At 44.0% G+C, this 14672-nt stretch overlaps 1 protein-coding gene across 2 annotated transcripts in view; it reads left to right on the top strand.

Annotated features, from left to right (window-relative positions):
* The first annotated feature begins 12804 nt into the window (after positions 1 to 12804).
* Positions 12805 to 14672, top strand: part of LOC139071832 (ras-specific guanine nucleotide-releasing factor 1-like) — a 34747-nt gene continuing 32879 nt past the window's right edge. For both annotated transcript variants that reach the window (XM_070555061.1, XM_070555060.1), the window contains exon 1: positions 12805 to 13733. In XM_070555061.1, coding sequence (XP_070411162.1) covers positions 13341 to 13733 — 393 coding nt within the window. In that variant the 5' untranslated portion in view covers positions 12805 to 13340. The remainder of the gene's footprint in view (positions 13734 to 14672) is intronic.

Below are 14672 nucleotides of genomic sequence, written 5' to 3'. Positions count from 1 at the left end.
AACAGAAGTGGCGCTGAACTGGCTGACTGCTGACAGAGTTTTTAGACACACCCCATTGATGAGTTTTATTTCCCTGGAGCCCCGCCTGGCTCGTAGACACGTCTCTGCTGCCATTGGTCCGTTTTCAGAACTCGCCACACCTACCCCTGCGATTATGATGACTTGAGCCAAAAAGTTTTTATCTTTTTTTTTTTTTGCAGTTGTCAGTCGCTGGGGAGATCAGCCAGTGGGATATGAGAGCTCGATGTTTGGAGGGTGTGTTCTCCACAGGTGTGGCTGAGAAGTACATTCCAATATGCACATACCTGTCAGCTTCGCTGGTATTTACCTGCTCTTAGGAAGCGAGGCCTCCGTCCACCAGCTGCTCTCCTCAGGCCCAGAGAGGAAATAACTCCTCTTTCACGTGCACGCACAAGCAGTTTTCCCTCATACCTCCTCTAAAGCTCACCACTTCCTTTTAATGTCGCAGAGAACTTTTCAATAACAGCAAACAAAACATGCCGGCGAAGCCACTGACGTTGCGTAGCTGAGACGATGCCTGCTTTGTGCCCGAAAGGTTGCTGAAAGTGTAAAGACAGAGAAGTGACCATGATTCACTTTTCACTGTGAAGCACTGAGAGTGGCGCGATCAGAGAAAGGGGAAGCTTACGGGTTTCTAGGAAAGCAGCTGAACTGCAGCGTATGTGGCGTCGGTTGGTGCAGGTAGCAGCATGTACTTCTCCTAACCCCCCCCCCAGCAAAGGCGCCTGTTTCCTCCCTCAGAACGTCTCATAAAGTCTCACTGGGAATGTGTGTGAGAAGGGAGACTTTACTCGTCTGCCCTCCCGGTATGCAGGTGTCTGTCTCCACCTCCCTAATCCTGTCCTTTCCCCCTCCTGTCTCTCTCTTTTCACCCTCTGTGTCTCAGTTCATCGTGTTCAGGAGCACCAACGTAAACATCGTTGGCCTCAGGCAGGCGTGAGAATGCAGATCGGCTGCATTGGTGGGTCTAAAGAGGAACGGAGCCTCTCCGCGGGTCGTGAAGACCTGTGGATGAGCCTGGGCCTGCAGAGCTGAGTCACAGCCGCTACGCTGACTCAGAGGTTCTGCCTCTCACACACAGTCCAGCTGCAGACGTCAGTCACTTCAAAAGCACAGATCCATAACTGGACTTAAAGTCTGAGGTTTTTGAGACTATCAAACACTTTCTGTAACGGAGTGAGACTTCTGCACCTGTCGACAGGTGTACTGAGCCACTCCTCCTGTGTAAACTGCTGTTTAGGCTGCATGCTTTAGGACAGGGATCCTAGTATATCACCTCAGACAAAGCCTTAAAGGTATGGGACATTCGTTTATTTAACATATCAGTGGTCTCTAGTAGGAATGAAGGCCTTATAAGTCGTACTCTGGGGAAGAAAAACACCGGTGCACCATTTCCAGGAACTAGAAATGATCCACATCACAGCTGAGCTTCAGGCCCAATTCCCGTGGTCTTCTGTGAAGAGCACTTGGAGGAAGTGCACAGTAGGGTTCAAGTGTGAAGTACACAAGTGTGCCCAAATGGGACAACGAGCATCATCGACCACGGCGCAAGCAGGGATGCTGGTCGCTGATGGGCTACGGTTTTAAAAACTTTATTAACAACTTTCAAACAAATATTTGACAAAATTGGCATTCGTTGCTTTCCACATTAAATCTTAGTCTGAAACATTCAGAAGAAGAAAGATCTTTTCTACAGCGCCTCTCAAGATAAAAATCACGAGGCAATTCACAAAAACAAAATGTAAAAATATAAAAAGGATTTAGAAAATAGTTAAAAATCTATTTAAAATGAGCAAAAAATAGATAATTGTGATAAAAAAAATGTAAAGAAAGAGAGAGAGAACAGGAAAGAGGGAAATCAGTGGATCCTGAGAAAGGTGGAATAGGTGGGGAGAGCAGAACAAGGAGAGGGTGATGAAGGTCACACCAAAGCCAGCGTGAACAAGTGAGTCTTCAGCTGCTTTTTAAAGGAGACCACTGAGTCCACTGATCTCAGGCTCAGGGGAGAGAGGTCCAGAGTCTGGGGGCCAGGGCAGCATGAATAATATCAACCGTTCTAAAATCAACTTCTTTCAATTGAAGACACATTTTTCACACAGGGCACATCTCAAAATTTCCATGCAGCAATGAATTGTGGGTAATACTCTTGGCCCAAGTGCAGGTCAAGGATGCAAAAGGGGCGTGGTCACCTTCTGCTCTGGAGAATCGGGACACCCTATGCACTCACACCCCTGGATGTGATCACGCAGTTGAAGGGCGCAGGTGTGGAAACGCGAGTGTCGGGACTCGGCTGGATTTGGAGTTTTATTTCCTGGTATTTGGACATCTCTCCTCTGATTGGATAACAGCAACAGGGCTCTACCTCTGACTCTGTTCGCTCTGCAACGTTGATGTCTTATCTCCACAAGTAACACAAGCCCGGAGGAGTTATGCTGTGTGGTGGAGTTGCTAATGCTAACGGTTAGCTTCTACTAACTGAGATATTCTCTGCTGTTTCCCGGACACTAAACCAACAACAGCCTTCCCCGTCGTGAGTCAAGATGGGTGAGTCCATGAATGCTAAGTGACAGTGTGACGTAGATCTGTGAGGATGATCCAATCCTAGAGTTTCACCGTCTCTTTTCTATCAGAAGCTGATGCAGGAGATAGGCGTAGGAGACTATTTTCATGTGTTCCACACCTTAACCGTTCTGTTTTTGGCTCTATCCTGTTGGACGACCCAAGGAGGACTCAGAACAAAGTTTCTGATGCTGAGCAGCACATTTCACCCCAGAAGGTCGAAAGTAAAACAGTCACAGAACAAAACCGAATCTCCTCCATGTTTTCCAGCAGCTGATCATTCCAAATGACAATCTTCTCATAGCTTTGTGACTCGTTCATGAGCATTTTAGTGACTTCCTGTCACTGTCCTTCATGAGATGCTTTAAATGTCACCGTCCTCCTTGCTCATTATGGATTTATGTCCACTGTGGCTCAAACAGCTTGATCTTGGCTACTTGGTTTTTAAGCTCCCATCTTCTCTAGGGGCACGCTGATTTTTGTCCATTTTGCTTGAGATGTTTGATATCGGCTTTGGCAACCTTTGATTGTCAATACCGACATAAATGCTACCAATCTATGCGGGGTCATCGAAAAGAAAAGCTAAATCATTTTAGTTCACTGACATCATCTCCTTGGGGTCTTGTTCACGAGTGAGGGTAGGAGGGATCGGGAGATCGACAGGCGGATTGGGTCGGCGTCTGCAGTGATGCGGACGCTGAGCCGATCTGTCGTGGTGAAGAGGGAGCTGAGCCAGAAAGCCAGGCTCTCGATTTACCGGTCGATCTACGTCCCAAACCTCACCTATGGTCATGAGCTTTGGGTAATGACCGAAAGAACGAGATTGCAGATACAAGCGGCCGAAACGAGTTTCCTCCGTAGGGTGGCCGGGCTCAGCCTTAGAGATAGGGTGAGGAGCTCGGACATTCGGGAGGGACTCGGAGTAGAACCGCTGCTCCTCTGGATCGAAAGGAGTCAGTTGAGGTGGTTTGGGCATCTGGTCAGGATGCCTCCTGGACGCCTCCCTGGGGAGGTGTTTCGGGCATGTCCTGCCGGCAGGAGGCCCCCGGGTCGACCCAGGACACGTTGGAGAGGTTACATCTCCAATCTGGTCCGGGAACGCCTTGGGGTCCTGCCGGAGGAGCTGGTGGAGGTGGCCGGGGTGAGGACGGTCTGGAGCTCCCTAGTTGGGATGCTGCCCCTGCGACCCGGTCCCGGATACGCGGAGGAAGACGACGATGACGACATTAAGTCTTTCATACTTAATCTGTGTTAAATAACTACTTCAATTTATCTTGAGTCAGTTGCACCAAACCAACAAAAATACCCCCAAAGAAACCTTGGATCTGCCCCATTTGCACATTTTGAGTGAAATAAGTAGTTTGATGTGTAATTCGTGCTTAGAACGTTAAAGTTGTGTCATTACAAGAATAAAAACAGACACCAATAACTTCAGATGTTGCATTTTAACGCCGACATCGGCATCCCCACATTTCTTTTATTATTCCAGTGAACCATGATTCAAAGCAAGATCTGATTTTCATTCCGTAATTTATTTCAAATATATACAGTAATTGTTGCTCTTTTCTAGTTATTTCAGCAACCATTTATTTATTGGAAGGAAACCAATAATTGTTTTAGATATCTTTGACATCACAGAAAAGGAAGAATCGAAGAGTCTTTGACATAAAAACCTGTGAAAATGTTATAATCCCACAAACGTTGTTCTGACCTGAGACCCGGACTTCCTGGTTACGGAACGTCAACATAAACCTTTAGGCTCCAGAGCCTGTGTGTGTGTGTGTAATATCTAAGATAAGATTAGATATCTGAGGCTTCAGAAAAAGCAAACTAACAGTATAATATTGATATTTCACTTTTCTGAAGATGTATTTAAGGCAGCTGTTTTACTTTTTGAACAGCCAACATCTAAAATCACACCAAATCCAAATAAAAGACAAAACTGAGCAGGTTGAATCCTATTTGTTGTCGTAATCTCTCCCTTTCCTCAGTTTTTCTGAGATATTTGTCAGTCCTGCAGGTGTTTTTAGGAGCAGAAACACAAAAGGAGCAGAGCAGAAAGAGGATCAGGGGTGTCCACAAGGATAGTTAGGACCGGGGGGCTGGGTGGAGTGGTGCTTGGGCCCCCGAGGCGTCATCCTGCCAACTGCGATAACGTGACTGTTGAATGAACACATGGATAACAAGGGAGGTGCTGAGTCAGTTGTCTGTCTGGCTTAGCTCACGCTGCGCTGCTCAGGACTTTTCAGCTCCTGATTCCCATCAGCTCCTCGAGTCAGGGGTCATCCTCACAAACGTAATCTCAAAGAGACTTCTAGTTAGAACCAACCACGGGAAAGGTTTTTCCTAAAGAGGCAAAGTGGTCGACGGTAAAACAGAAACTTCCCTAAAACGACTGTTTGGATGTTGGATGGAAAGAAAAATCTTTCATAACTTCTGTAAAATCTCCACTCCTGTGGTACTTTTCCACCGGATTAAATCTGCTCTTCTTCCACACGGCTTCACAATCTGCTCTTGATTTTTTGTGACGCCTGCTATCTCTGCCGGCATTGTTGATGATTATTTTAGTTGAGTTCCTCTCGTCGGCGCAAAAATCTGCAGCAAAGCAAACAGGAATCGGCTCCTCTTCATCCAGATCCGGGCATCCGGTGGGAACGTCAGCTATTTGGGCCGCTCATTGGACCAGAGGAGATTTACTAAAACATCTCGTGTCCGTCACTGGGATTAGAGCAGACACATTCCCACCGGTCCTCCACTCACACGTGTGTGAACGCTGCTAACGCACTGAGAGTCAGACGTCTGCACTCTGGAGGCGGTCCCACAGCAGCGACAGACACGGCGGCTGAAAAAGTACAAATACAAACCTTTTGATGTGTCACTTGTGTTTGTAATTAAATAGTTTGTGTGGAAAAAGACAACAGAATGATCAACAATCAGCTGGTGGGTGAATATTTGGGACAAACGAACAAAAGGTGTGACTTTATGGAAAATGTTCAAATGTCAGTTTGGTCAAGTAAAGTCTGACCATCTGTGACCTGTTTGAACTCTGAATCATGATTTTAATGAGAGTTTACCAAAGAGGGCGGAGTTTTCTCCTCACCTATTTGGACAAAGCCCCATTGTTGTGTGTGTGTGAAAGATTTGAATTTAGACAATAAAATCACACCAGAGTAGTCACACACACACACACACACACACACACACACACACACACACACACACACACACACACACACACACGCACACTACTTCCCTCCTGGAGTTTGGAATCCTCCCCGGGATGAACTCCAATGGAATGTCCCCACATATTTGGAAGGTTTTTCCACACGTAAAGATTCCTCCTCCAGACCGAACCAGACTTTTAAACTGCAAACTCGTCGTTGTGGAAAGTTTGTTGTTCCGAATGTTTCTGCAGCTTTTGTTTATGAAGGAAATCTCTACTGGAAAATGTTTTTTTTCCCACTTACTAAACATAATAAACATGTTAGTAACACATTCAGAATAATGCATGACTTTAATGTGAGCTCGGCAGCTGAGTCTAATCGTTAAAAACAGTGCCCTCTAGTGGCTGCAGGGGGGATTTCTACTGAGGAGAGTGGAAGAAACACCCTGCTCTGATGTTGGGATTTGCTTATTTGTTTGTTCAAAAGCTGATTTACAAAATAAACTACATACTTTGATTGATTGATTGATTGATTGATTGATTGACTGAGTTGTAGTTTATACATTTGTTGTGATATCCAAATACATTAATGCTTCTTCTGTTGAAAACAAAATATATAATTGAAAAAAATCAATGTATTAATGGTTAAAATGTAAACTGTATTAACGTGTGTTGATTAGGTGTAGTTTCCATCCAGCTGACCTACACAAAACATAAATCTCGTATAGACAGAGCATGTGACCATCAATGAAATCAAACGACAGATTTTCTGCATTTTTAGTCTTTTACTGGTTACTTTTGTTGTATTTGTTTTTTATTTATATTTAGAGTAGTTCATACATTATTTTTAAATCATTCCTGTTTAAAAATAAATATGGACCTTTATTTTAAAAAATAAATCAAAGTCGGCATCTGTCTGTGTTTGATGCAGTATTTATTGGTCTTTGAACTAATCACTAATATTTTATACCTGCCATGTTTGATTAGAAACTATGAACTTATGCTGGTAAATATTTGTAACTAAATTAGTAATATTATTATTTTTTATTGTTTATTATTACCTGTTAGTAATTTATTAAGAGTAAAATCCCTAAAATCTACCGTGGATTTATTTTCGCCTTGTGGCCGCCAGAGGGCGTGTGCTCTGATGACCTTTTAGTGCTGTTAGCTAGATGCTAACATTCCTCCTGTGTTCCTTATCTGAATATTTTTTCTGGTTCTTCGCTATACACAAATAGAGCTTGTTTTTACCGTTTTTTGTTGACAAGTTTCAGCTAACATCTGTAGCCTTCTGCAGAGCGTTGCCGATGAAACGGAGACGGAAGTGACGCCACTAACATGGGCGAAGCTCTGCGGAAGGCTAAGGATGTTAGCCGAAACTTGTTCACAGAAAAGGTAAAAACAAGCTCTACCTAAGCCCTATAGTTCCTGCTTTACCTTGTTGACTTAATCTAGTTGAACACAGATAATTAACAGCGTTATTGAATTGTAGTAGTTAAGTAGTTTGGCTTCCCAATATGCTGTTAACGCTCGTTTTCAAAGCCGTAGAAAGTTTAAGTGGTAATTTATTTTGAAGGAATATACAGGAAGTTATGTCTTGTTGAGCTTTATGAACGCTGCCTGTATTAACAGCTTTTGTCCGGTAGAGGGCAGAAAAATCCTTAATCTCGACAGCCAGATACAAAAGGAAAGAGTTCTCGATTTTCCATCCAGTTGATCTAAATAAAACATATGAATCCCTTATAGACAGATTATTTGGCCATCAGTCAAATCAAACGACAGATTGCGAGTAATTAAATTAAACGTTTTGTAAACAAAGAACAAACTTTGTATTGTTTTTATTAGAAATGTTTACAAGCAAATGAATGTGAAATTACATGAAACCATGGCACTAACACCGAATAGAGGATGATCTAGACATCCTGTTTTAAACATTATAATCCCATTAAAACAAGAACAAAAACACATTTTACTGCAACAGCTACAGATATGATTTCAGCTCTAATTAAATGGAGGAAATTTACTTCTGGGCAAAATGATGTGTACATAATTCAGATTCCATGTAGGCACACACAATTAAGCAAAAGTGACACATTTACAGTAAATATATTGTAGTTTTATTTACATTTTACATTTTTTCTCTTCAAATCAGGAAGGGCGGCGGCCTAGCCGCCACTGCCATCCTCCCTCCCTTCCTCAATCCTCTTCTCAGGACACAAACATAACAACTGATTGGAGAAACGTCCAGATAGCTGAGAGAAGGAATGGTTTGTTTCAGACTCTGAGTTCTGCTCCACCTCCTAAAGATGCACACAAGCAGTCACGTTGCAAAAATCTACTCCGAAAGTTTTATTGAGGACAAGTGAGTGATCAGTTAGACTTTCTGTGCATCTTGCAGGGCTGCAGCGGTCCATCCTGCCCAGCAGCTGACCTCGTGCTCTGACTTTTACGTACATTACTAAGAATCCTCGTTTCTTCACGCTGATCCCAAATCAGCTGCAGATGCTTCACTGACTACATAACAGTAATGAACGTCTGCAAGAGTCTCCCTACTTCGTTAACACTGTGTGTGTGTGTGTGTGTGTGTGTGTGTGTGTGTGTGTGTGTGTGTGTGTGTTATAAAAAAGCGGGCATGTTTTTGATTACACTCATGCGTCCTGCGTTGCACCACAACGTTACCTAAAGTCCTGAGTGGCGCCTCCACTGACCTCTACTATGATGAAGCAGCCTGCTCATCAAGGACGGCGCTGTCGTCCGTCCGATCAGGACGCTTCATCTCTCATTAATATGCCTCCCCATCAGGCCTGCAAGGTGGCATTTGCATGGCATTAGCATTAAGCTTTGGGCCAGGCGTTTGACGCGGGAGAGGACCGGGCGAGGGAAAGACACCTGTTTGAGATGCGGACGCTGTTCCGGCAGAAGGACAGGTTCGGTCTTTCAGCTGGATTCTTTCGGCTTCATGCTGAAACGTTGAAGAATGTCTGATTTTGTCCATTTTTAGGAGCTCTATTGAATGGTCTTGACACAATAATTGAAGTAACAAGATAAAAATGGAAATTAGTCATAATTTGAGGGTAAAAAACTCAACGGCGATCCAGAATATTTAGTGATGAGGATGATGAGGTTGGATCTGAGACGAAGCTTGGAAGTTCTGCAAGGAAAGGTGTTGGTTGGCATCTCAGAGGGGAGGACTGCAGATCTGAGGACCGATGGGGGAGCACTGCAGGTCAGAGAGGGGGAGGAGACAACGGACTTGTCCACAGAGGGACATCCAGCTGTCCTCATCAACCAGAAATGATAAAAACATAAACTTTCACACACTAAAATACAAACAAAGACCGAGTGGGAGTGGTGCAGCAGTGACGACAGGTGTAACAGCTGGAGCGCCACCTGCAGGCAGAGCATGGGCAGTGCAGACTGACCCTCAGGGCTCAGAGAAATGGGTAAAGAGATCCTTTAACAGTCTGGAAAAAATAAAGACAAAATAATAATAATGATCAAAACCAGAAAGGTTGTGTAGATCGTAACCAAATTCGTCAGCGTTTCAGTATTTAACACGTTGCTGCTGAAGAAAAAGAAAGTAAACAACAAAGACTGAAAAAAACAGTTCAGAAGGATTTCTGACCTGGAGCTGTTATTGTGCACACACGGCATAAAGAAGCAGTTATTAAAAGGAATAAAATCATTGTTAGAAGAGGACAGAAGTCATGTTTGTCTCCTGTTGTTGTTTTTAGTCATTCACATTTGACATGTTTGGGTCTGAGCTGAAAACTTAGGGAACCACTGCTGTAGAGGTCTAAAAACTGTGTGTAGAACGTCGGGGTCAGGTAAAACAAGCTGGGCTAATGAAAGTGTCACACCTGTGGAGTCTAAATCAGCCTCTAATCATCATCAGCACCATCCATAGACTCTGTTTTTCATCCCTTCTGTGATGATGAAAATCATGACAACCTGGAAACCCAGAAAATACCCCCCCCCGGATTGGCCAGAGTTTCATGGGTTTGAATCCACTTCATGACCTTTTCTGAAATGTCACCACAGCTCCGTCTCGACGGTCCTCTGCGTCACTTTCCATTTTTAAACCGTCTATTACAGGAAACCATGAAAATAATCCTTACTACCAGAGCCAGCCCTGGCGCAGAATCACCACCTCATTACCGCGCTTGTCTGCGGGGCTGATTATGGTATGGATGGACAGATCTCAGCATCATAGCGGGAAATCGGCCTTCTAATGCGTCTGTGGGCTTAAAGCTACAGCTGGGTCTGTGCTGCAGCAGGCGGCTTCCTGCTTCTCCTCGCTGCATCTGGTGGCCAAAGAAAGAAAAACAGGATCAGGACCCTTAAAGGTGGAGAGTCCTCTCTGGTTTAAAATGAAAGATCACACACACACACACACACACACTGATCCCTCTGTGATGAAGTAAACTACTGTGTTTGTCCTTACCCTAATATGCTAATCCAGGATTAATTATGGGCCAGTTCTAATGAGCATCTCTCTTAGAAATGTAAATGCACCAGCAGCGGACAGAGGCTTTTGTCAACTGTGTGTGTGTGTGTGTGTGTGTGTGTGTGTGTGTGTGTGTGTGTGTGTGTGTGTGTGTGTGTGTGTGTGTGTAAAAGACAAGCTGGACAGGACAGAGCACAAGGACGAAAAGCCCAGTGGCCTGAGCTGATGACATCATCTCAGGCCACGAGGCAGAAGAAATAAAAAAGACCTAAACAAGTCAAAAGAAGGAGCCGAGGACAGCGGCGCAGCTCGGTGAAGCAGACGTCTTTAATCCTGAGATCTGAAGCTTTCAGAGTCGCACAACGTTGTCTTCGCCTCTTCACCTGACTGAAACAGAAGCCGAATGATCTCGGCTAAGCTTTGTTTTAATACCTATTTCTAATGTTTGGACCGGAACGTTTCAGGGATCAGAGACTTTCAGAGGAGGTCATGAAAAGTTTACGATCCACCGCTTTAATCCTCACATAATACGTCCTACCGCCGGTGGAATCAAACACACAGATCCCCTCTGAGATTGACTGATTTAGAGGCACGGCGTCGCAAAACACTATTTTGGGTTTTTTATTGGAAACACAGCCGCTCACTGGCGCAGCAGGTGGAGCTGCAGCAGCAAGGTTGTGGGTTCAACTCCTGTGGAATCTTGGGGTTGTAATTCTCCATTGTTTAGTTTCTTGTAACCCTTTGGAGACTGTTGACATCTCAGTCACATCTAATCACTTCTGGCCTTAAAGCAGATGAACTGCCAGGATTTTCCAGCATGCCCGCTGTCCCCTGGTGGAAGTTCTGCAGCTGGCAAGGGCCAATTTTATTTCTTTCTTACAATTTTTTGTAATTAAATAAATAAATCTAATTAGTAACTCTAATTTTTTTCAGTTCATTGTAAATTCTAGTTTAGTCCTCTTACCTATTCGAAGCATTAAAATTCAGTTTCAAACTGTGTTTTTCTGTATTTTATTGTTTTTACTGCCTTAGTTTTAGTCTCCTGACAGCTTCAGCTTAATCTTTGTTTTCACTTACTTAGTAATTCATGGCTGACCACATTTAGTTCTCTTCTCAAAGTTTTATTAACATTATGTCATTCTTATGTAAGCCATTTTTGTGTTTGTTTGTCTTGTCTGCTCTTATAAAGCACATTGAGTTGCCTTTGTGTATACATGTGCTTTATAAATAAAGCTGTCTTGTATAAATAAATAAATAAATAGTTGTAGCATTAGCTGATGCATAGTTGAATTGTGAAAGTTAGGTGTTTATGATCATTATTTTAATTTCTTTTGGATAATTCAAATTTTATCACATAAATTTAAGATTTTAACCATAATTTGAAGGATTTTAATGAAATTATATTATTTTCCAGATTGAAAATAATCTGCTGCTTCTGCATTTTTCTGGAAACGTAAATTCACTATAATGGATCTCGTCAGTTGGTCTCTCAACACGATTGATACGATTTTTTCAACGATGAGAACGGGAGAAGGGGCTCCCGGATGCCCCGCCGGGACAGACCCAGTTGGACACATCATGGACTCCTGGAAACAGTGGAACCTGATTTGTTTATCTCAGCTGTCTGTGGAGGACTCTGAAGATGTGTGGATATTCGTGGTGTTGGTGTCGTATTTCCTGCTCATTGGCCTTGGAGGCTACCTGGCTTACCGGAAAATTAATGAGCTGTCGAGGAATATTGGCCTGATCCCGGAGCTCAGAGATGGTTTGCACCGCGCTGTGAATTCACAGACTCGCATAATTGTCGAGATGAATCATAAGCTTGGGACTTTGGCGGAGATTAATTCTTTGACACAAAAGATGGATGCCATCAAGGAGGGAGTGGACGAATCAGCACGGATTGGGATAGATTAATGTCCATTATTGGGATTCTGAGAGGTTGAGGACCAACAAACTGTAAGACAGAGAGGAAATTATCTCTGTCTGGCCCCAAAACAACTTCTAATCGGAATCTGGCGCCCTTGAGCCTGCAAGGCTCCAACGAAAACTCCCCCCCTCAGAAGATATGTGGAATGTGCCGTCGCTATGGCAACTCAACTCTGTCTCCTATCCCAGACTGGGCGGGACTGTGGGAAGGCCGCTGAAGCGTCCAGGGTCACTGCAACCCTCCAACCATCAATGCTCCCCCCCATCCACAGTGAAGTGACATGCGCTGCTTATCGTGGCTGCAGGAACTGAAGTGGGGATAGTCCCAACCCACCACCCCACCTAGTGGACACTTATGTTGTGTTGTCTGAAGTCTGTTGCATTTCTGTCTGAGGTGTTTTTTATTTTTTTGCATAGCAAAGCTGCCCTCCTGGTGGAGGGTAACTGAAGTGCCTTTTTTCCCTCCACCTGAACCAATCCTCATGTAACCCTCTATTAATCTGTAATCATGTAATCTCTATTAAGGTAGCGCGACACAGGGTTGCGAATGACCACAGTCACCAATTCTTGTGTCTTGCCCATGTATGTCTGACCTCTGAATTGTGTGTACTGAAACTCTAATTTCCCTCTGGGATTAATAAAGTATCTTTGATTTGTTTGATTGATTGATTGATTGATTGATTGATTGATTGATTGATTGATTGATTGAATGACATTATATTATTTTCCAGATTGTTTTATTTTATAAATACATTTCAATAAATTTTATATTGAAAGTTATATAGTTACAAATGTAATTAGGCTAAATATAAGCTTTTTAAGCTTTTAAATTTGATCCATTTAATCCAAATGATGCATTAGTCCATCTATGTGGAGGGAATAAGTCAGAGATTGTTTATTTCTGGGTGCATCCTGGCTTACTTTTTGTTTTTATTGATTTAACCATCAGATGATGTTTGGTGTTACACTCTGATTCTCGCACCTTTAAAATAAACGATCATTTCTTTTATTTTCCTGCAGCTTTGAAAGTGTTCTCCCCCTGAAGTCTCTGTCCAAGGTGCTGAAATCTGCTGCTCAGATCACATGACTGCGCTTCCTCCCCGTGCGTGAGGGCAGGACGCTGAGCGTGTCCGCGCGCTCCTCATCAGGAGCCTTTGGGAAGGCTTCTCCGACTCCAGCGCGGCTCCTGTAGTATGCCTGCAGCGGTGAGCTCAGAGCAGCTGAATGCGCGGCTGCGTCTGGTGCGCGTGCGCGTGCGAGTGGAGATGGGCACACAGGAGTGGGCTGCTGCCCGCCAAGTGTGACTGTTCTGGAGGAGCCGAGCCCGCAGATCCGCTCGCAGCCAACATGCAGAAGGGGATGAGACTGAATGATGGACACATCACCTATCTGGCGGTTCTGGCGAAGAAGGACGCGGCCAGGCGCGGATTCCTGAGTAAAAAAAGCTCCGACAACACAAAATGGCACTCGAAGTGGTTCGCCTTGTTGCAGAACATGTTGTTTTATTTCGAAAGCGACTCCAGCTCACGCCCCTCCGGACTGTACCTGTTGGAGGGCTGCGTGTGTGACCGCTCGCCGTCACCCAAACCGTCGGCTAAGGAATGCTTGGAGAAGCAGGTAAGACGCTGCAGCTCCGCGGATGTAAACATCAAGCATCTCCCGCACGCGCCTGGCTTTTCTGCAGAATGTCAGCACAGTTGGAGTTTCTCTTTCATTCTTTTTTTTTAATCCACTCACCATCACGCAAACAAATGTAATTAGTGGTCACTTGACGTCCAGGGCTGCTGCGTAATGGCGTCATCCACACGGATTGCTTCAGTTCTGCTCAGATTTGTTTACACTCCGCAGGATGAACCTTTTGGTAAACTTTGCGAACAATTAGATCTTTTATGATTTCCTCATCATCTGTTGCGTCACATTCAGACTAACTTCGCTTTCGTCCTGGACACAAACGTGCAGAGAACTCTGCTTGCTTGTCGTTTTGACGCATTGATTTAATTCCTTGTCCTGATATTAATAGCATCCTACCTTGGCAACTGTGCCCCCCCCTCACACACACACACACACACACACACACACACACACACACACACACACACACACACACACACACACACACACACACTTGACAGCTCTCTCATTAACATGGGGTGTTGAAACAGCGAACGATCTAGCTGGTTTTTAGGTTGTTGGGTCTCTGTGCAATAAAACATGCAAACTGTTTATTTAAGGTAAAAACCAGTGGAACCAGTTGGACTAAAGCAGTAAAGCTGGTGCGACTGGAGTCACCCTCTCGAATCTGCAGCTGCTGCCTCCTCACAACACAAGGGGAGGAAGACCTCAAATTTAACAATATGCAGGTGTCATCTAATATGACTTACTTTCTATTTTGTTTGATTAAAACATTTTTAGATTTATCTGAACCTTTTGTTTTTGCACAACTAGACTTTTCATTAAATAATTTTATCAACAAAATAAAGAGCAGGGATTAATGTTGGAAACATGCAAACGTACCAGTGTTTGTGCAAGGCAGCTTAATTTGTAGCACCTTTCATG

The sequence above is a fragment of the Nothobranchius furzeri genome, chromosome 9, assembly GCF_043380555.1.
Source record: "Nothobranchius furzeri strain GRZ-AD chromosome 9, NfurGRZ-RIMD1, whole genome shotgun sequence".
In the NCBI taxonomy this organism is placed as follows: Eukaryota; Metazoa; Chordata; class Actinopteri; order Cyprinodontiformes; family Nothobranchiidae; genus Nothobranchius; species Nothobranchius furzeri.
This window is presented reverse-complemented; position numbering and strand designations above follow the sequence as displayed.